The sequence below is a fragment of the Tauraco erythrolophus genome, chromosome 13 (assembly GCF_009769465.1).
Source record: "Tauraco erythrolophus isolate bTauEry1 chromosome 13, bTauEry1.pri, whole genome shotgun sequence".
Classification (NCBI taxonomy): domain Eukaryota; kingdom Metazoa; phylum Chordata; class Aves; order Musophagiformes; family Musophagidae; genus Tauraco; species Tauraco erythrolophus.
In genome coordinates, this window is record NC_141477.1 from 22,697,775 (window position 1) to 22,719,514 (window position 21,740).

General features: G+C 42.6%; 1 protein-coding gene across 1 annotated transcript; it reads left to right on the forward strand.

Moving 5' to 3' along the window:
• Nucleotides 1–6,511: 6,511 nt before the first annotated feature.
• Nucleotides 6,512–17,576, forward strand: C13H8orf48 (chromosome 13 C8orf48 homolog). The gene is made up of 5 exons (XM_086619918.1): nucleotides 6,512–6,761; nucleotides 8,054–8,176; nucleotides 13,666–13,898; nucleotides 16,217–16,369; nucleotides 17,478–17,576. Exons 1-5 carry the CDS (start codon nucleotides 6,512–6,514, stop codon nucleotides 17,574–17,576), a joined length of 858 nt encoding a protein of 285 aa, XP_086476044.1.
• Nucleotides 17,577–21,740: the final 4,164 nt, after the last annotated feature.

Here is a 21,740-nt window from a genome sequence, read left to right on the forward strand (position 1 = left end):
ATTATGGGTTTAATATCTTAGTCTCTGCTCCGACCATAATTTGTTCTTTGTTGTTTTTCGGATCTGCACTTTAAAGTCATACATTGTTACAGACACTTTAGCTGGGTACAGCAGCGCATTGCGAAAGGAAAATCTCTTCACTCTTACAAATTATGTTTATCTATGGCCATACATGATCTCAACATGCTCAGAATCTGTGAGTGTTTCAGAACGTTTGAGCAGAAATTCCTGATAGAACAGAAATACATCTTTACGCTTCATTTTTTTATTAAAACCAGCATCACATTCCAGTGTAACACTCTTCCCACTTTATATATTTTCATCACAACCTCCATTCAAAATGCAATTTTCATCCATTCTTTACAATTATTTTGCTTTAGATATTTAATGATGAACAGACAAAATACAAAATTGGATGAACGTGGCCCTTATTTCATACACAATTCCCAAGGCACCACATGCATGTATACAGCTTAACACATAAATAAGTATCAGCAGATCAGTCTGTATGATCATTCACAGCTGAGAGAGGACTACAAATGCACACCACTTTCCAAAATTCAGGCACAATCTAGCAGAGCCTTTGAAGTTGAGCTATCACAGGAGTCAGCAGGCGTTCTGGGAATGAAGCACTGGAAAGCTTGGGGCCTCAGCTGTAAGTGTTCCTGAGCTTGAAGGCTTTATAAGGGCAAATAGGTGCAAGAAACGATAATTACAGGAATTACAGGACAAAGGAAGGGCAGATGTAGACATACTCTTAATGAGGGGAGTAAAGCTGGACAAGAAGCTGTCAGTCTAGCCAAAACCTTCAGTTCTTCTGGGCAGACAACCTTCCCCAGCTGAATCCATCTATGGATTGTGCAAATCACAGGGGACAAAATAACTGTCTTCTACCAAATCAAGTCAAACGCTTTTTCCACCCTACCTGTTCCGACTGGATACGCCCTGACTTCCTTCCCATACATCTAACTGGTTCTGCAGTCCTGCCAGGTAGCTCCGCTCTCTTCCTTCAAGAGCATTTTGATACTCCACAGAGGGTTACACGGATTCAGGAGGTTCGTTTGGCAGCAGGGTGGGATTTTCAAGCAAAGACTGCCAGGCTCTCAAGTTCACAATTCAAAATGCACTGCAGTATGAAGATACCCAATCCCATTCTAACCTAGCTGTGGAGGGCTAAATTCTTAGAAGTTTAAATGGAAAATAACTATGGCTACAAGTTTTTATAGCTCTCCAGCTTAAGTATAATTTTTGAAAGCATACAGAATCGAGATAACTGAAATAGAATGATACTTTAACGACACTTTGCCCATTTGGTTATTAAGGAGATCAGTCCATTTGTTCCAGTTGCTTTTAATTATCTTTTGTGGAGTCATTCTGGTTTTATACTGGTGTAAACACATCCCATCCCATGCTGTTTAATTTCCTTAAAGATTTTGTTTGCCTGGTTTTAATTTTATGAGGACTTTAACTTCCAGGTGTTTAAATCAGCAATGAAAGAAAAAGAAGATCATCTCAGAGTGAAATGGAATCAATTCAAACCATATTTTAACTTTATGAGCATTCATTTTCTTACACTGGCAATTCCCAGTCCCCAGTCACAGGCAAGACAGCCTGACACTTTTAACCATATAAATACCATAATTTTGAAATAACTATAGGCTTCTGCTCGTTATCGCTTAAGATCCAACAGAGGATGTATTGTAAATAGGCCTTTAAGGAAACCAATCCTATTATTCCTGCTAGCTGGGGCAATGACTACCATCATGAAAGTAAAATTACTGCCATTAAATCAAGAAACTAATTAGAATCAGATCATCAAGTTCATTTTCTGCTGGAGACTTGGTCTACTGGCATAGGGTAGAATGATTTACTCAAGAAATGTACCAGGGCTGAGCCAAGTCTGTTGACTCAGTACGTTTCTGATATTTAATCTGCTTGAAAGAAGCTCAGTGGTTCAAGAAGGTTCACAGGCACCTGTGGTAGCTACATCTGGGCTAGCAACTCTCACCGCGAGGAAAGTTGGGAACACACAGATCTGGAAATCTGGCTCGTGCCCAGGTATGGAGTCAGAAGGAGTCATCTAATCTTCCTTCACAACCTCAAGCAGACGTGGAGCCTTCAGATGACTGCACCAAACCCAAAGACACTGTATTGGCCTTTCCCCTCCTTTTCCATCATCGAGAACCTTCACCCCCAAACTCCGACAGCAAAGATCAATGCGGTCTGTCTATGCTCCAGCTTCTAAACCAGAGAGAATAAATCTCTCTAGTTCACATAATGAGACATTAACTGCCTGTGACAGTATTGGTGAGACACTCTTTATGCTGAAAATCCTCTTTCACACGCAGACACTGGAAATCCCCCGTGCACGTCACCATTTAACCTGTCTGCCAAAATCAATGTCAGCTTCTTCCTGTCTCTCTTCTCCCTCTGTAGGTGGTTCAGCAACTCGAGAGGTGCATAATTATGTCATAAATATCCATCACTGAGCTTAATAAACTTGGGAAAAAAGCACAGGACTTGTAAAGTTCTGATCTCGTCCATACTTGAGAATGCTGTGACATGGTGATTCACTCCAAATGATAACATAACCAATTAGATGATTTTCATTATCAAAGGATAATAATTAAAAATATAATGAATAAGAGAATCCATCCTGTCACAGCAAGAAGTGCTATGATTAGAATCCAGGAATCTCAGCTGTCATTCTGGCTGACCTTAAAGGAATCATTTACTCTCCGTGACTTCGATCTCCCACCTATGGTGTGGCAGCACTAATACTTATTTCACATGTCTTTTGAGAGCAATTAATGTTTTGAATGTTCTTCAAAATTGCATGATGACTCAGTGCAAAATGTGTTCCCATAAGTCTACTTAATTGGGTTTTAAGGACATTTTAGGCATATGCATGTTTATATGCCTAATATGAACTCTTACCAGCCTGTGATAATAGAATCACAGAATCACAGAATGGTTTGGGTTGGAAGGGACCTCAAAGACCATCCAGTTCCATCCCCTCTGCCACAGGCAGGGACACCCTCCAATACACCAGGTTGCTCAAAGCCTCATCCAACCTGGCCTTGAATACTTCCACCAAAATTTACATATAAGAGGTCTATTCTATTAATGGGACTTCAGAGTTAACAGATAATTATGCTGTTCAACATATTAACGTCCTAGACACCAACAAGGGGAACCACAGTGATAAAATGCCCTGCTTTAGAGAAGACCAGAGAAAAGAATTATCTGTATCCTGGGCTTCAAATCAAAAGCTTTTAATATTAGGATCACACTCTCCACTGAATAAATGTCAGAGAAATAAACTTGATAGACCAATATATTTTCCATGCTCTAAAACGATGAATTTTAAAAAGGACGAGAACATGAAACTACAAAGTCTTTAACCTCTAGGGAATAAATTCAAATATCAACCAGGTCAGTGATAATCTAATGTCAACTGTTACCATCAAAAAATGGACGATGATAAATAATGAAGTATCAAGCTGCCAGGGAGGTATTTAGTGGGAACTGTGAGGATCTGTGTTACTCTTAAGTTATTCTGCATTATTCTCTGTGCATTAGATGATTAGAATTTTAAAGAAAAGGTAATGTTTCGCCCAACTCTATTTCACCACCATTTATAACCCAGAGCATGAAAAATGTCAGCCTACCTCTTAGACTCTTCCAGATACTGATCGCATTCAGTTTGTGCTCTTGCTAGCTCTGTGCAAAATCACTTTCCTGAGAAGGAAAACACAACATCGCGCAGTCAATGAAAGGTGAATCTTTGGGCTGGAGAGGTTTAGTACACAATGCAGATTTTGCTGATCTAAATGGCACACGCTTTCTTAATTACGTTTTCCTTCCTCCGTAGTGTCGACAGCCAATGTCTCATTGGTATTCAGCTGACTCCCACTTCCTGCAGTATGGATAATTGCCCCTTCCATTCGCAGTTGCACACCTCTTTGATCACCACTGTAATTTGTATGGATGGAAAATATAAAAGAAATGTTCGTGATGTGTAAACTATTATAATTCTTTGTAGCGAGCTAGATGAAAACGAAAAGGCCCAGCACCGAGCAGTCCACTCTCTGCAGAAAGCAGCGAACGACTGAATCGTAGAATCATGGAATCACAGAATCATCTGGTTGGAAGAGACCTTCAAGATCATCGAGTCCAACCATTCGCCCTGCACTGTCAGGGTCCCTAAACCATATTGCTCAACACCAAATCTACACAGGTTTTAAACACCTCCAGGGATGGGGACTCCACCACCTCCCTGGGCAGCCTGTTCCAATATTTCACAACCCTCTCTGTAAAGAAATTCTTCCTGATATCCAACCTAAATTTCCCCTGGCGCAACTTGAGGCCATTCCCTCTCGTCCTGTTAAAACATTTGAAAAATACATCGGCAGAGCTGTTTATTCCACTTTGTTTTACCCTCCGTCGCATCAGTGCATTTCTTTACTCTCGTGCAACACCGTGGATCCATCTCATTATGCTGCTCAAACTTTCCTTACATTGCAGGTGCAGGTGCAGCGCAGAGTTCTCTTCCAAGAGAAACACCATCACTTGAGCTGCCAACACCACGTGCTGCACTGAACCAAACACATCTCCATCCTGAAGATCTCAGACCCACATCTCCAGAGCGGCCACATCTCCATCCTGAAGATCTCAGATCCACATCTCCATCCTGAGGACCTCAGCCAAGCTGAGGCCTTGGCATGTCCACGAACGCAGCACGAGGCGCTTACGAGGACAAAACCCCTCCGTGGCTTACGTGTGCCAGGCAACGCGCCATACGTCCCAGAACTGAAGAGTAAGTTTTTCGTGATAAAAAGCATGAATTCTCTGAAAGAAAAAAAAGTGGCATTAGCTAACCTGAAACAGCAATACTGAAGCCAGGCCCCCGCGCACGGCGGCGCGGCGTTTATCGCGATGTACCTGTTGCGATCGGGCCCGGCCGTCACCCGCCCCGGTTCCTGAGCCGCCCGGCCCCGAGGCCGCGCTTCCAACGCGAAACGCACAACCAGACCCGAGCAGGGACCGCCTGAACGCGGGGTGAGTCCTGCGGGGCAGGGAGGCCCTGAGGGAAACGGCGGTAGGGCCGGTGCCGGCTGTGCCTCAGCGCTCTCCTCACACGGCCCCGCCGCCCCCTCGGCAGCCCCGGCCCTCCCGCCCCAACGCGGGGACACGGGGCGGAGCCGCGCGCCCCGGGACCGCCCTTCCCGCTGCGCCGGCGGGGCCCCGGTTTCTCCTCCGCCGTGGCCGGGGTGAGTCGCGGAGGGCGTGAGGCGCCGCGCCCGCCCTGTGAGAGCGGGGCCGGGCCCGGCAGCGCCGGTCCGTACCGAAGCCGGTCGCTGTGTCGGGCTGCCGGTTGTCCCGGCGGGCCTGGGTGAGGAGCCCCGTCCCCGGCGGCGGCGGGAGGAGAGGAGGGCGCCTCGTGAGAGCCCGTGTGGGACGCCCGGAGGGAAGGGACGCCCGGAGGGGGGGCGGTGGGGGCCGGTACGAGGCTCCGGGTCCCTCCGGTGGGACAAATCGTCTCCCTCGCGAGCCACACTCGGTCGGTGCCGAGCGAGGGGGCGGCGGGCGGGCCCGGGGGTGGTGGCGGTGCGGTACGGGAGGGCCCGAGGGGCTGCTCCGTGCTGGAGCCTTCCGAAAGGGAATTTGTCCGTTAAAGTGTGTGTTAAATAGTTTGGAAAAAAATCGCATTGTCAGACTAGAAATGCAGGATTGTGAAAATATTAAAAAAAAAAAAAATCCAACAGCAAAACGACCAACAAAAGGCACGTCCCAGTTCTGTTGCCTTCAACAACTTTATTTCTCTTTTTCACACCGGGAGCTTGACTCCTCCTTTGAAAGCATCAGCTGGCTGATGCTTGTTATGCTTTCTTTTTAATTTTCTAGACAAAATATTAGCAGAATAAGGAGGTTTTGCGTTTCTCAGTGGCGAGAGGCTTAATAACCTGACGGCAAAAAATAACGTTTTTTAAAACTTTTTTGTTTTCATGAACGGTTTTAGCCAAGTGATGCTGTGGTTCAGTACAAATTCGAAAGGAATGCTGCTCAGGATTCATTGCAGACGTTCAGTCGTTGTTGTGTGCTTACCAGGGAGTGTTGATGATGCACTAGGATCAGCAGCAGTGCCTTGAAGGGTGTTGCCTGATCCAGTGCACTGAGTGAGCAGTTATTCCATCCACCTGTTGTGATAGCTAAACTGGGTGTGAGCTGGGCTGTAGTAGGGCTCCACGTGTGCCCCATTGCTGTCAGTAATCTGGTTGTTCCTCCTGGAATTGAACCTGTTGCAGAATCACAGAATGGTTTGGGTTCGAAAGGACCTCAAAGATCATCCAGTTCCAACCCCCCTGCCATGGGCAGGGACACCCTCCACTACACCAGGTTGCCCAAAGCCTCATCCAAGCTGGCCTTGAACACTGCCAGGGATGGGGCAGCCACAGCTTCTCTGGGCAACCTGTAACTTGTATGCTGTTTGTGTTTGCAGAGCTGCACCATGACGGCTGCCTTCGCAGATAGCTCTGGTGATGATGAAAAGCGGCGGATGGAGTTGAGCCAGAGTTACAGCAGCTGTGGCTTGGACTACTCAGAAGATACCTTTGAGCCCTTCAGTGAGGAGGATGAAGCCTGCTGGCAGGGAGAGACCGAACCATCTGGATTGTCTTGTTCCATGGAGGATTCAGAGGGGTCTGCTGTGTCAGACACCTTGGAGAGCAGGTCGTGGTCAGCAGGCCAAGATCACACAGGTATGCAGAGCTTAGTGTGCTCGAGACCTGTCTTTTCACAGCTTTAAACCAGTGCAGTGGAGACTTGAATCAGCAAAAAGAAAAACGTACAAATGGCTCACAGTGTTGTTGCTGTGCAAAGCAACAGAACTTCAGTATGCTGACACGGTCTGTGTTTTGCCCTCCCAGGGGTCACCGACAGCCACATGCACAAGGCTGTGATTTGGCTTTGGAAACCCTTCCTTGTGATGCTGAAATTCTGTTGGCATGTTAAAAAAAGTTCTGCAAGATATCTTGACTGAGTTACCATGTATGAAAAGTATCTGGGCCTTAAAATAATCTTTCCAAGGGCACAGGGAGAGTTCCAGGACTTGAAATACTTGAGAGAGCTACATAGTACTGTGCAGCTGCGTCAGATAAGTGGTAAAGAAGCAGGCAGCAGGACACAAGCTGGCTGCCTTAATGTCTTGTTAGGTTTTCTTCTGTCTCTGGGAGGTTCTCCGTCAATCTTCTCCGTTCTCCTTTTCTCCAGGTTTGCTCTGGTAAGTGTTGTGAGTACTTGGAGATGAGTGTTTTTTAAAATCTCTGGTTTAGTTTGGGAGCTTGTCAGCATATATAAACATTACAGCTTTAAAGATTAACTACAACACTTTTAATATATTTTTTAAAGGCGTGTAGACTTAAGAGATACTTTAATGTCTGTTAGCTGCTACTCTTGTAATCTGATTTACTCGGTTCGACTTGATGAGATGGCGTATACCAATGTATAATTAACCTTGTCTATACTTTCAAATTAGCAAGTTGTTTCTGTTGCTACTACAGACAAGTCCAGTAGAGATATTCCTCCTGTCCCTCATCCATCCAGCATTTTACTGTGGGTTGTTTTTTTTTTTGTTCTGCGGTAATAACCAGCACCATTATCATTAGGAATCCTTTTGAAATACTGTGTAGGCATGAAATGCCAACAATGCAGGACAAAACATGCTGTCAGATATGTGTATGTGAGTGTAAACCCTGTTTATCATGTCACAGAATGTAACATTAGATATGAGGGCTTCAAAAATGTGAATAGAGAGGTGATCGTTGCCTTGGTGTCAATTCATGCTACATTGATACAATTGAACAGTGTCTACTGAACAGTTTTGCTTAAAATCTTTGGTTTTTACAAATGATAGGTTTTAATAAACCTTTTTTATTTTTTTCCTGGAGATATAACAAGTCACATTCAAGCAGAGGATTATTTGCCCCCAGCTTTGTTCTTCTGCAGTCCTGCTTTCTTTCCAGTGTATGTCAAAGCTGCCTTTTTGTTGCAGATGAGCAGCCTGAAGCAGCGGGTTCTGCAGCTATGGAAAGAGGTCTCCTGGGAAAACAGGCTGATGTAAAAAATAAAGAAGCTGGCCCTAAGCAAGGCAAATCGGTCATCAAAACTCATGATGGTGAGTTCAGTCACTTTAGTAGAGGTTGTAATTCTTGTTTCTTTTGAAAGGGGATGTAAGCTTCTAACTAGACTTAACTTTAATAGCTTGTATGTAAAAGCCCAGCTAGGTAATTAGCCTGGCTTAATTAGCAGGTAATTAAGTACAAAGTTTCTCTTTATGCTTTCTCAGAAAGCAGTTTGTCTCCCATAACACACATGCCTTTGATGCTCCTGACATAGTGGTATTATCTTAGTGATGCATTATCACAAGGTCTGGAGGAATGCATTAGAAGATGTGTCCACATTTTGAATGTAACTGTAATCCCCAAAATTTTACTGGACTGTTTAGTTTTTCTCTTCTCTTCAGCTGTACAGGTACTAGGAGTGTGTTGGGTTTTTTTTTCCATCCGAAATAAACATGACTTGAGAATTTGTGTGAAATGTTTTTCCCCCTGTTAATCAGTTGTGTTAATTATTGGTTTACTTGTTTGCCATGTTTTAGTTCCTTTCCAAGCTGAGGGAGGCAGCAGGGCACCAGTTTTGGCAAGAACAATGGAGCAGCTTCAACCAACACAATGATGTAGCTATGGAGGAGGAGAGGGGAAGGGAGGAAGGAAGGATGCTGTTTGCATGTACTGGTTATGCAAGCGACTGTGAGAGCAGATGGTGGGATGCAAGTCTTGCTTAAGTCTTTCTAAAAAGTGGGTCAGAGATACTATTTTTAATTAAATAAAAAGAGCAAGAAAGCTGTATTGAGTTAAAAATAGTTGGAGCAGAAGGGAAATCTTCCTCAGTCCGTATGTATGTGAAAAGTGAGCGAACTCAGAAGTTTTGTAGGTCACCTGTGAGACTGATTAACCAGGGAGATCCTCCTGCCTAGATACTTCACGGCATTGCCTTTGCCTACAAGCATCCTCAAACCATCGCTATATCCTAGGAAATGATGACCTAAGATAATTTTTAGGCTGTTCTTAGTTGTAGAGCTCATTCACAACAGCGGTGAGTCAATGTTGGGAGTTCTTGACTCATCTTCAGCACTTATCTTTCTATTACTGGTTTTCCAAGACTGCCATGTAGTCAAGTGAGAAGACAGTTAATGTAGATCATCTCATCCATAGTAGAGATGCTTTTCTTGGTGAGTTCCTCAGATAGTTTTCCTAAAATACATCAGAATCTCATGACTGTTTGATTCATAGAGAAATTGAAAAGGCCCTGATGAGTTCAGGTTCATTGAGTGAATGGAAAACAACACTGGCAGGGGAAGTTTTCCATCTCTGCAGAACTTTCCCTTGAAAGTTACAGTTGGGAAGATTTTCTCCTGATCAGTTTCACCTTTTGTAGTTCTGCACAAGGGAACCTTTGGTTTCTGCACCTTGGTGGGCGAGGAGAGTCAGAGTGGTCACTCCGTCTTGAGCAGCCAGTTCTGTCTTGTCAGCTTGCACGGGTGGCTGAGGTGGTGGATTGTCTTCTGCCTGCCTGTCCTGTCCTGTCTCATCTGAGCAGCTGAGCACTTTTCAGGTGCCTTGGCACAGTGTTTCCAGCCATTATTGTTATTATGGTAGTGGTGTCAACAGTGGGAAACCTATAAGTAAAAAAGGCCAGTGTAGATACGGGCGAGTAAACACCTCAGTCCGTGTTGTTGCGGTGAAAGGTGCTGGCGTGTGTGTGCCGAGGGAAGTATGAGTGTTTGTTTTTCTGCATCAGATTTTTTTTTCCAGTTTGTCCGGAGTATTTCTGAGTAGATCTAGTTTACATTCACTTTATGAACAAATTTTCCTATGTCCAAGCATTTAATTATTGACTTAGTAGTAGTGGTTCATGAAAAGTATTTATTGAAAGTGGTAGTAGTCTATTTATGAGAATTGAGAAAGCATCCTACTGCTCTGTTTGGAGAAGGGAGTAGATACCCAGTAGTCTGTACTGGCTCTCTTTCATATTCCTGAGCTCTTCAGCACCAAAACTTAATGACATGCACAGGTGGTGGGATTCCTGCACACTTAGTTAGACCCTGAGATGCCAGACTTCTGTCCTGATTCTGTATTAAAATAGTATTAATGTAGGCTGGAGGGGAAAATTCCAACCAGCAGCGTCTAAATGGAAACCCTGCTTGTAAAGAAAGTTCTTCAAGTTTATTAATGCCTGTATGGAACTGGGAAAGAACAAATTTCTTCCAAAAGACATGGTTTCTGCAAGGTTCCTACTGTCTCTTCTCACTGGTCTTGGTGGAAGCTGAGGGTGTCCTCCACCGTGCTGGAGGAACTTTGCTTGCTTTAAACTCACATTTGTAATTAATAGCTTGGTATTTCAGACTGCTGATAGCAGTTCTGCGTTACCTGGACGAACCTTTCAAACACTGTGCTTGCTGACTGGGCTGTCAGCGTGTTCATCTGAGCTGCTGCACTCGATTGTGCAAGTGCAGTTTGGATCCTTGTGAGAATGCTATCTTGAGACACAGAGTCTTTCTGAAGAGTAGTTACCAGTTACTGCCTTTCACAATTCTCTCTCCTTTAACTGTTTTACATTTTTTTCTTCTTAAAATAGAGTATTAGTAGAGTGTAATAATAACAAAATGCCTGCCTGTTTTCCTGTTAAGTCGAAGTTAGACATCAAAGGAAAAGGAAACTCAGTAAAGATTTTCTTTATTTTTCTCCCTCCGCTCATGCAGATTTAAAATGTCATGCTCAAAGATGTAGTTGCATACAGAGAGCAAAATCTATGTAGGTCACTGAGTTATAAACCACTCAGCAGGATTTAGAATGTAGACATGGAGATGAGCTTATCTCCCTCGGTACACACCGAGTGCTTCTGGAATCAGAGCAGCTTCCTGCTCCAGTTGGGATTTACTTTCGGAATACTCTGTGCTCGGTGACCTCACTGCTGTGTGAGCCAGGGCCCTGGCTTGGTGCTTGTTCTGGTGTCCCTCTCCAACGGGGAGGCTGTGGGAATGCAGAATTGGGGGCGCCAAGCGTCAGCGAAACGTGCTGCGGGAGCAGGGATCGGTGCTGGTGGGATTCTCCGCAGACCGCCGGCACGACGGAGGTGGAGCATTCAGGAATGTCTGGTTCAGAGATGGAAAGCAGAGAATACGTGACAGACACAGGAAATAAAACCAAGCACAGAGCCAGCACATGGATCCTCCTGGGTGATCTCTTCTTTAGGAGAAGGACAGGCGAACCTCGTAAACCTGGGAAAATCTGAACGTGAATAGTCTTTTAGCTGCACAGTGACTGACTTTTTAGAGTTGAACTACGCTGACTTTTCTCATCACTCTTTGTTCTTGTTTCAGTAAAATTATAGGCCTTGATCCTTGATAATTGGTATTCTTTCTGAGCTTATTTACTGTTAAGCATTAGTTAGTCTTAAGTAAGTAACTTTTTGAAGTTGGATGCGCAGCCAGGTTTGAAGATCGCTGCGCTCTTTGGTGGTGGTTCTCCACAAACGAGCCAGTGGGTGGGTGTGTGGCAGCACAGGATTCGTGCACTATTAGAAACCAGTTCTTAATTAAAACGTGCTTCTATGTGTCAGGAGCAACGTAAGTGGATTAATTAGGCTGGTGTTAAATTTTCACAATGTTCAGCAGACCCCGTGTATTTTACTCGCACATTTGAGTACTCAGTGCATGTAAATGCTTTGTTCTATGGGTTTTCCCCCCCCCACAATAGTAACTTTTAAATCTTTTTATTCGTCCTATGTACAGCATAAATGAATATGCCACTATTTTATTAATGCCATTAAACCCAGCCGTGGCACATGATTTATGCTGGTTTACAGGGATTCTACATTGGCAGTTGTCAGGAAGATGACCTGGTGACTGAAATGGTGGCTTCCACTCAGATGTTCATGATACTACTGGAGAAAAAAATTTCATTAAATTGCATTTTAAAGTATTGTTAATTCTTATTCATTTGTGTATAAACAATCACTATGTCTTTGTCTTCAGTCAATTTGATACAACATCTAAGGAGAAATAAATTGCTTTATGATGCTCGATTCTGAACTGCCATAGTTGCACTTAAACCACATCTCTTCCTTGTTGTCCATGAAGCAAAGCTCACTGATTCCTGCTTTTCTTAGTCTTAACTCTAGATCCACTTAAACTTTATACGGATCAATTGCATTTCTGAAGAGATACTCAGTTTCCTTGCGGAATTCCACAGCTCTGTCTTAAGTATGTGAGACTAAATTCATCACAGCATATTTAGGTGAAGTTTTACATTCTTATTGTTCAGTTTTTTAGGGATTTATGCTGTGGTTATGCCAAGGTGCCCCACAGGACTGGAATGCCAATGCACCGGTTGTCAGACAAACACCCTGAAATATGCAGTGCCTGTCTAGAAAAAGTAAAACTGAATTTAATTCCTGAAAATGAGTGAAACAGACAGTATGGAGGGATTGCTTAAATTCTGTAATCATACTTTCCAGCTAAATGGGCAGTATAATTTGTTTCCGAATACTCTGGGTTAAAACAAACTGACCATACCTTACCTTTGTAGTCCTTGTCAGTTGTCTGACTTTTTTTTGGCTTCAGAGTGGAGCCCTGAGGATGGAACGCTGTGCTAGCAGTAGCTATGTGCAAAGGTATTCACAAGACTTCTAGTAATGCTTACTGGGATGTTTTTTCAAGTGTTTCGTTGGGCTTCAGTCATTGCATAAAAGCAAAATCTGTGTAGTAAAGGTAGATAGAGAGGTACTCGCTCCTCTTCAAGCAGTTGAAAACAGTGGTATCTCTTAAGGCTGTGTGGTACTACACAGCGTCATTATATACTGATGCTCATGAAATCTGTATTGATTTGCTGTGTTTAAGCCTGTGGAAAATCTCCCACTAAGCACTGAATGCAGTTGTAAATCCATCCTTACCTGCCCATCTGAAATGCAGTCAGTTTTTATTTGTTACTACGTGCCACTGGGAAGGATGAGAGAAGATGAGAGAGTGAAAGATATTGTTAAACAAAGTCATATGAAAAATTTAGAAAATGATCATTGAAGCTTTAGAGGATAGTATTTTCTAATACAATTGCATTTCCTAAAAAACAACAAAAAAAGAACCTAACTATAGGTTGTAGAATATAGGAGCTGTCTTCCAGGGTTTGAAAAATTAGAGGCAGTGTCTATTTCATTTCATTTTATCAAGTTGCAGTTTCAGGTAGGAAGAAGCGAGATCTATATTAGGCAGTCATTTGAAACTCACTTTATTTAATGTCATAGTATTTAGGTACTTGCTTTATTAATATGTTTATGCGGTGCCATTAAGCAGTCGGGTTCTTATCCCCTCCCCTCTTGGAAGACTATTCATAGAGACATTTGTCGTGCAAGTTCCTCCAGTTGTTACCCAGGTTTTTATTTGAATTCTGCACTGCTCCTGTTACAGTCATTGCCTCTGGGCTTGACACTGGGTTTGGTTTTTCATTAAATAGATAATACGAGGTCGCACAGATGTAAGACCAGTAATGCTTCGCTTTCCCTGGTACAGTAATTGATGCTTTTATGTTGTTGATTTATACCTGACAGAAATTACTGAATTACCAGACGAAGAACTGGATGCTCTCAGGTCTTTTTGCACCATTAAGATCAGGACGATGCGTCGGCAGCTGGTCTCCAAGCAGGCGAGTGGTGGCAAGTCCAGAAAGCCACAGCATGGATTCGCAGCAGATAAACTGGAGACAGGTGACTTGAACTGTGTTGTTCCTGGTCGGCTGATGAACAGAATCTGCCTGAAAAATATCAGAGAGACTGTTAAACAGGTACTGCAAGGGAGAAAAAAGTTTAGATTCTGACTATGCTTTTGGGAGAACCACTGGGGGAAAAAAGCCCTAACGTAAGGATCAGATCAGTCAGACCTGTTGATGCCACGCTCAGGCCTCTGAAAGAGATACTTGCTTGATACCTCAAGATTGTGTTCTGGTTCCATGTGCAGCTGGTGTTTGTAGAAGTGTTCTGCGTCTTACTTGATTGTGAAGTCTTTGTGTCTTCAGTGTTAAAAGCATTGCCAAGGCAAAACCTCCCCCTTCTCTCAGCTTTCTTAGGCATTAGGTCATAGGAAGAATTAAAGCATGTCCAGTAGAATCTCGGTAGAATAGAACTGGTTACATCAATTCCTTTACTAAGAAGCATCTGTTACCCTCTGTACACAACTCAAAGTGCTTTTCTTTTTCACCAGCCCATTGTTTGTTTTTTTTTTTTTTAATTTTCCCTTCTGTAGGATAGGCATTCTGACACAGCTTCTCCCTTCAGCTCTGCATCCAAGTCTCAAGACTGCTATTTTATTTTTTTTGGCCGATGATTCTTGCTTTGTGCTTGCAGATAGATTGGAATATGTGGTTCTGTGGATTTAAGTAGCCATCATTACCTCCAGATGCCTTTACCCATAAATCTGAGCCTTGGCAACTGTTTGCACTTGGTTTGAAATTGGTACAGCATGTCTGCATCTGGGAAGGTATTTCTGATAAAACAAAAAATGGGCTTTGAATAGTGATTACAGTAATTTGTTTTGTTTTATCTCTGTCCCGTTTTCTGGCTTTAATTTGTCGCCGTGTTGCGTAGTAAAAATCGATAACGTGTTCCTCTGCACGGCCCGTGCCAGGTGAGCAGGGACTGGGGCTTTTCAAGTCAGTGCCGACGTGGTGGTTTGTTTAAATCATTTTGAAACTTCAGCAGTCTGCATTCTTTCATTGTATTACTGTTAACCAACCCACCACCCAGATTCTGTAGAATTTGTACTGCCTCTTTATTTGTTTTACAGCGTGGTAATACATTTTCTAAGAAAAGTAACTTTGCTGTGTCTATTTGCTTCTGTCTTTACCTCCACATAATAACATTTTTATGCAGAGGTGAAGAAATCAAGGAAAAAGAAGACAGAGAGGCTTGAGACATGACTTCCTAGGATTGATTCCACTGCTTTTCTAGCAACTTATTTATGTAAGCAGATGGAATCAGTACAAATTAAATCAGATAAAATTATTGATATTTCATAAGTGCATAAATACTGGGATTTGTGTAATGCTGTTAAATAGGGTTAAGATTTCATAGTGGATAAACTAACATAGGAATTTGTAAGTAGTACTGTTTCTCTTACAAAGAAAACTGTATAATTTTGTTTGTATTCTGCCTCAGAGCTGCCTATAGATATTCAAACTAATTGCCTCAGAGTTTATTTACCTCTTAGAATTTGTAAAGGTAATCATAACCTCTGTGGTGGGTGTTTAAGGCCTTATGTGTACTGTCAGTATAGGAACACAACTGTTCCTGCAGCCTCATTGCAGACAGGCCGTTACATGTGGTGGAATTATTGCCCATCACTGAGTTGTGATGATCAAGTATTTGAAATGTGGAGTAAAACGTGTTGGTTTATTTTAATCCAGGCTTCAGCAATTAGTGTGGTTGCTATTGTGGAAGACTGGTTAGCATGCCCAGGCTGGCCTCCTGGAGCATCAGCTGCTCCTTAAGGAAGAGGAACTAATGGCTGGTTGTGCTCTAAACACACTTAACACTATCAAAATGTGTATAGATTCACATTGGCAAGATGGTAATTCGTGCTGAGCATCCACCTAGGGAGAAGTGAGTTGTACTAGTGAAAACCAGTTTTTTTCCCAGTGTAACTGTATGCTCACAGTTGGTCTTGGATGGTCACTGGTGTGTTGCTTGGCAATCATGTGACTTCATTTTTTTTTTTTGACCATTATAGTTTCTGTGGAAGAAGTCAGTAATGTCCATGCAACCTCAACCACTAGGGAAACTTTGCCTGTTACAAGAAAAAAATAGTATGTTACAGAGCAGTGCTATGGTTCTGAGATAAAAATAGATAATTTTAAATGAAACTGAGTTATCAGTGCTGAAAGGGGTAACACCTGGGGAAAAGCAAATATATTTAATGTGAAAATATTCAGACAGGCTCATCAAGATGATACAGTGACAAAGATTATGAAATAATTTACAACTGCCTACAAAAGCAAATTTTTGTCTTTTGACAGCATCTACATCTGTATTTCTATGATTGTTCTTAATGGAGTGGCCATCTTGCTATGGCAGACATTGCTCATTGCATCAAAGTCTCATCTTTCAGGCGACAGAAGCTCAAATCCATGAACCTTCAGCGTGCCCTGACTGTCAGAAGAAGAAAGCAGAGCTAGCCAAGTCCGCCTTTCTCAGGCGAAAGAAGATTCTAATGGAAAGTGCTTTAATCCAAGAGAAACTGGAAGAACAGATTTACTCCACAGTAAGCAAATATTAAAAAAAAGTTGTGACACATTTGATGCATACCGTAACTAAAGAGTCCGTAAGGCAGATTTCCCTGTTTTATGGCAATGAGATCAGCTTGAGCTGAAGGCAGTGCAAGTCAAAATAGAATTGGACTCCATGTCTTCAATAAAATGCTCGGGTCTGACATACCGATGGAGTCATTCGAGCTTGCCCCGTTTGCATAATGAAGGTCTTTCCCAGGATTTCTCCACAGCCCGTTTTCTGATGAGCTGTCCCAACCAAAATGGTAAACAGCAAAATGACGTGATAGTAAGCAACGATGCCCGTACTAGTCTTCCTTACTCATCCTGTGGTGTAGGAGTCTCAGAATAGAGATCTACAGCGTGTTGTGGAGGCCAAGACCTCTCAGGTGCACAGAGACTTCTTCTTGGAAGAACTGTCTTCTGTCTCTGTCTGCTGTCATAAAGATTCAAACTTTATATTGTTAGGAAGTACCTCTGGATTAGACAGTAGGCAATGTCAGCTGAAATTTATGGAATTCCTTGGATCTTCTGCGGCTATTCCTCAGGATGGTTTTCGTCCTGAAGGAAGAACTCTTCTCTCACTTTTTGAAGGGGAGTCAGACTGAAAGCAGTTTCTTTCTGAGCTCTAAGTGAGTAGTGCTCGCTGAAACCCTGAGATCGATCTCTTGGTGTTTGTGAGCAGGGTGGGAATTTGTGCACTATACCACACATTCTTTTTTTTTTTTTTTTACTTAATAATGCCGGTCTCCTGGTTTTTTGAGCCCCATTAATTCCATACCTAATATTCGAGAACTTCAGTTGCAAATGAAGCTTTGCTTCTTTTGGCTTGTTTTTCTCTCACCTTCCCTGGAAAGGCCAGCTGCTTTTTACTTCCCTTCCTTAGGGAAGAAACCTGCTTTATGGGGCAGATCACTGGCCCATAAAAACAAAGTTTTTAAAGAGGATGCTTTAAAAATACAGCAAAATTGTGCTATGAGTGCTGCCTACCTAGGTGCTTTTGAGAGCCTGGATGTAGCTGCCAATGGTAGGCCTGTGATACGGGACATCAGAAATGGCAGGAATACAAACCCAAGTCATTTTCATGTTTTCTTTTTATTTCAGGATGTGCTTACACATATAGGAGAAGCACTCAGAAGCTTTCCCAAACCTTCAGAGGATCCGAGGAACTTATGGCAAAGGCTGAAAGGTCAGAAAATGTAAAGGCTGAAAGTAGTAAATCTAACTCAAGGACGTAAAGAGCTGGGAGAGTCTTCTGCAGGCAGTCACGTACTGAGTGCCAGTGATTGTGGACTTAACCTGTTCTGTCAGTGATGAATTGGGTGGTGGTTTAATGTTCTTGCAGGTGGAATTAGATATGCCCAGCGTGCTGGCGTCTGGGTGATGATTCAACTCTTCCTTCCTCCTAAATGCAAATGTTGCAATATGTTGTAATCCGGCTACATAACGTTTTTCAGACTATGGAAGCCAACACCTTCTATTAGTAATCTGACAAGTAATAAGTATTGTTTTTTGTGGGATTGGTTGTGGGATTTCAGAGCAGCTCACAGCTGCTTCCATCCATAAGAAAAATTATTCCCTTTTTCGAGGCAGGGAGGTGTAATTACTGGATTTCAGCTCCGTCTTTGCCCACTGTCTCATGTTAAATTGAAAGTGAGAGCCCCAGGTGGAGGAGGAAAAAAAGGTTGCAAAGTATCTATAGAAAGGAGTAAAATGAAATGGGTTATTTATAGAGTGGAAATAATGAGACTATAACAGAAATTAATCAGCAAGGCTGAGGATGCCAACAGGACAGAAATTATAATAAATTAATCACAGGACCTAAATAGGATAGGTGTCTAGGAAGAGAAAAAACAACCTAGATTGAAATTGGAATGAGATGCCAGATAATATTTTTGACCCATTTTTGAATATACTTTGGAATTTATTGTATTTTTTTGTGGTTTTTCAACGTGGCAAAGTCATGATCTTTCAAAGACTGTATCTGGGTGAAAGATGAGTATTCAGTACACATCTAAATCAAATGGCTTTATGCTGGGGTCTCACTGGGTTAGACAATGAAGTCGTCTTCTTTGTAGCCTCCAGAGATGTGTGCTGGTGTGTGGGCACAGGTGCAGCCCACCTTCCTGATGATTGCTGGCAGCAAGAGCTCATGGCATCGCTCTGGCAGCGACCTTGCGGCTGTTGGACTTGTGTTGTCGTGAAGTTACTGACTCTCTTCAGTCTCCAGTCTGCTGACTCTGCGTTTAAATCTCTGAAGGCTGGGGAAATCTTGAAGGAATATCCCTATCTGTGAACTCCTGCTGAATTTTTGTTACAAAGAAAATAGGATTAAATCTTACTATGGCATTTTATTTTCCTATTTTGGGACAAGAATATGTATTGCTGAAGTTGGTTTTGTGTTTTATACCATGTAGTTATTGTTTTTTGTATGCTATGTATTGTTTATAAGAGTGCTTGAGGGCTGTCGAGCCTCTTGTTTTCATTTCCTACAAATCAATGGAAAACATGAAAAGCAATGCTAGGATATAGAGGTAGGTGGGCCAGCCTGCGTTAGCAAATATCTGCCTTTTGGCACTTTAAAAACCTGCCTTGAATGATTTCCCTGGGAGTTGATCCTGAGTAGGTCAAGCCCCAAGTGGAAGCATAATGCAGCCCTAAGTTGTTCAGGGCTCGTTGTCCTCACTGCTTCACTGGCAGTTTGCTCTGGTTCCTTGCAAACAGCAGGTTTAATTTAATATAAGGCCATCGAAAATAATGCCCTGAGCTTGGCTTTAGCATGTGAACTGTCACTGCAGATTGCATAGCTCCCTCTGTAATGAATAAACTGATGTTTGTTTCTTCCCATCACTCTGTAATCCTTAGAAAACTTTAAATCCTTTAAATCTTCTACCTTCCAATCTCATAAACCTTTTCTTTTTGGATACTCCCTCTCTGTTCCTTGTTTGCTTTGGACTACACTCGGTTTCTCTGGAGTCTTCCCAAGTCTCCAGCAATCTGCTTAGCACTAGGCAAAGGATGCCCGTGATCCCGTGGAAGTCTCGTAAGGTCTGTCGGCTACAGAAGTGGTAATCAGGAGCTGAATCCTTTGAAAATATGGTTTTGTTGTTGTGGCCAATGAACACGTCTTTCAGCCCTTACAAAAACCACAGAAAGTAAGTTCCAGAACTCTAAATGTAGTTTCATTAGTTTTATAAGTAAAAGAAGACGTTTTGATTGTTGCTGTCAGTACACAGATGTTTTCCAGAAGCACTGAAATGCATCTTTGCAACTCTTGCCAAGCCTTTGTGTGAATACATCGAACTGGGAGCTCTTTGGGTTCGGCATCTGACCGTGTTTGTCTGTAGAACAGTGCTCACACTCGCACAGCACAGTGGCTGGACAGTTCTTGGTGTTTGCATGAGTGTTAGAAAGAGTTCAGATAGATCCTCTGAAAAATCCAAGTGTTTTGCTTATGCCTGTTGCCTGCGTTTTCCCACTGCTCACTGCATTCTTTCGTTTTGCATCAAGGATGACTCTGAGATCTGACTGCTTGTCTTGTGTTTTCGTGTAGCAGCTATTAGGGCTGTACAGTGGAATGAGTGATCTGAGTCTCTAAATAACTGATTTTATAATCCTGCAGTGTTCGAGGCTAGAGATCCAAGAACTCTGACGGGGAGGACATAGGGAAAAAAGAAAGTGGATCATGTCTCTTAATTTTCCCCTCGCAGAAGCATCCCCCCCTCCTTCCTCAGCAGCAGATTTTTCTTTTGATCTGAAGAAACACTTTAAAACTATGATCAAGAAATATTTATTCCTCTGCTCCCTTGTTTAAAAGTTCTTTGGAGCTTTTGCTTTCCAGCTTTCGTGCTGCACGTAGTTGCATTATTTAACCTTTCGAACGGTGCGCGAGGTAGTAGAGTTTATTGCTCTGAACTTTTTACAGATACAGAAGGGTTTTTTGTATATACATTGTTTTGTGTTATGTGTGTGCTGATAAACAGTTTCATGATATTATACTTTATAACTGATCCTTTGGATAGAATTGTGTTCCTCAAATTATCATTAAAATCAGTTTCCTGTGGACTGCAGCAAGGTAATTTTCCCTTTCATGGGCCTTAGCTTTCTCTATAAAAAAATTAACCTGGCTTTCAGGCTCAGTCGTTCCATAGTCTTGTTTCTAACCATCTGTTGGGCCATGGGACTTTGTATTGGTTTTTCCTCCAGGATAAACTTCCGTCTCGTTCACAATGAGCCGAGAGCACATGTTTGAATGGGAATGAAGTTTTAGTACAATTAACTTGCTTGGATATGAACTGGGGAGAAAGATAAACACGTCTGAATACTGATTTCCAGCGACTTGTGAAATATGTAATCGTGGAGTAGTGGAGGTTGGAAGGGACTGTGGAAGACATCTAGTCTGACCCTCTGCTCAAGCAGGTCACCTAGAGCAGTTGGGCCCTGATCCCACTGGTCCAGTTGTCCTTACATTAATCTTGAGATTTTTCTCTGAAGGTGTACTAAAAACTGAAATGCTTCAGGCCCCCTTGGGACCACCACCTTTTCCTAAATCCCTCTCCCAGTCATGGTTTTGTTGTGTGGCAAGAGCCAGGTTTTCATTTTGGTTGGTTGGGTATTTTTACTGTGGCCAGTTTGATCAGCTTCCCAGAAGAGGAGCTGAACCCATTTATTCATATTGGGAGCCTGACAAAAATTTTAACCTGATGGCGCTGAGGACGAGGTTTTGCTGCTGGAAGGGATCATGTTCCCCTGCGAAATCGTTAGCTGACACAGCCCAGATTCTTCTTCCGTAAAAACCTGGATTGTAGCTTTCAGTGCAGTTATTCCAACTGGTACGTACATACTCCAGCAAGAGCTGGAGTGCTTCCAGCTCTGTATTTTTAATGCATTTTGAAATATACTTGCATTCTTCAAAGTGTAATTTTATTACCATTCAGTATGATTTTCAGAGAGTGACTTTTTATTGTCTCCACTCAGTAAGAGCTAACCTAGACACTGTGCAAATTGCTGCTGCCTGCAACGGAGTCGATATTCTAAATGCCGCTGTGTTTAAACATGTTTTTTAATTTGGGGAATACATATATTCATCTTATGAATACTGCATTTGCATTGTTTTTATGCAACGAGCTCACTGTTCCTTTTTCTTCCAAACTGATTCCGAAGATCTTTGCCTGCACTGACAGCAGCATGATCTGTCTAGGGGGAGGCTGGGAGGTGAGGGGGGGTGTATACCTTCTGTCAGTAAGGTCCTGTGTCCTCTGGCTGTCAAATTCCCTATAGAATGGATCAGGGTACCTTGAAAAAACATTTTCCAGCTTTTGAGCATGGATATTCACTGCTTATTTATTGATTTTGTAACAAAATAGT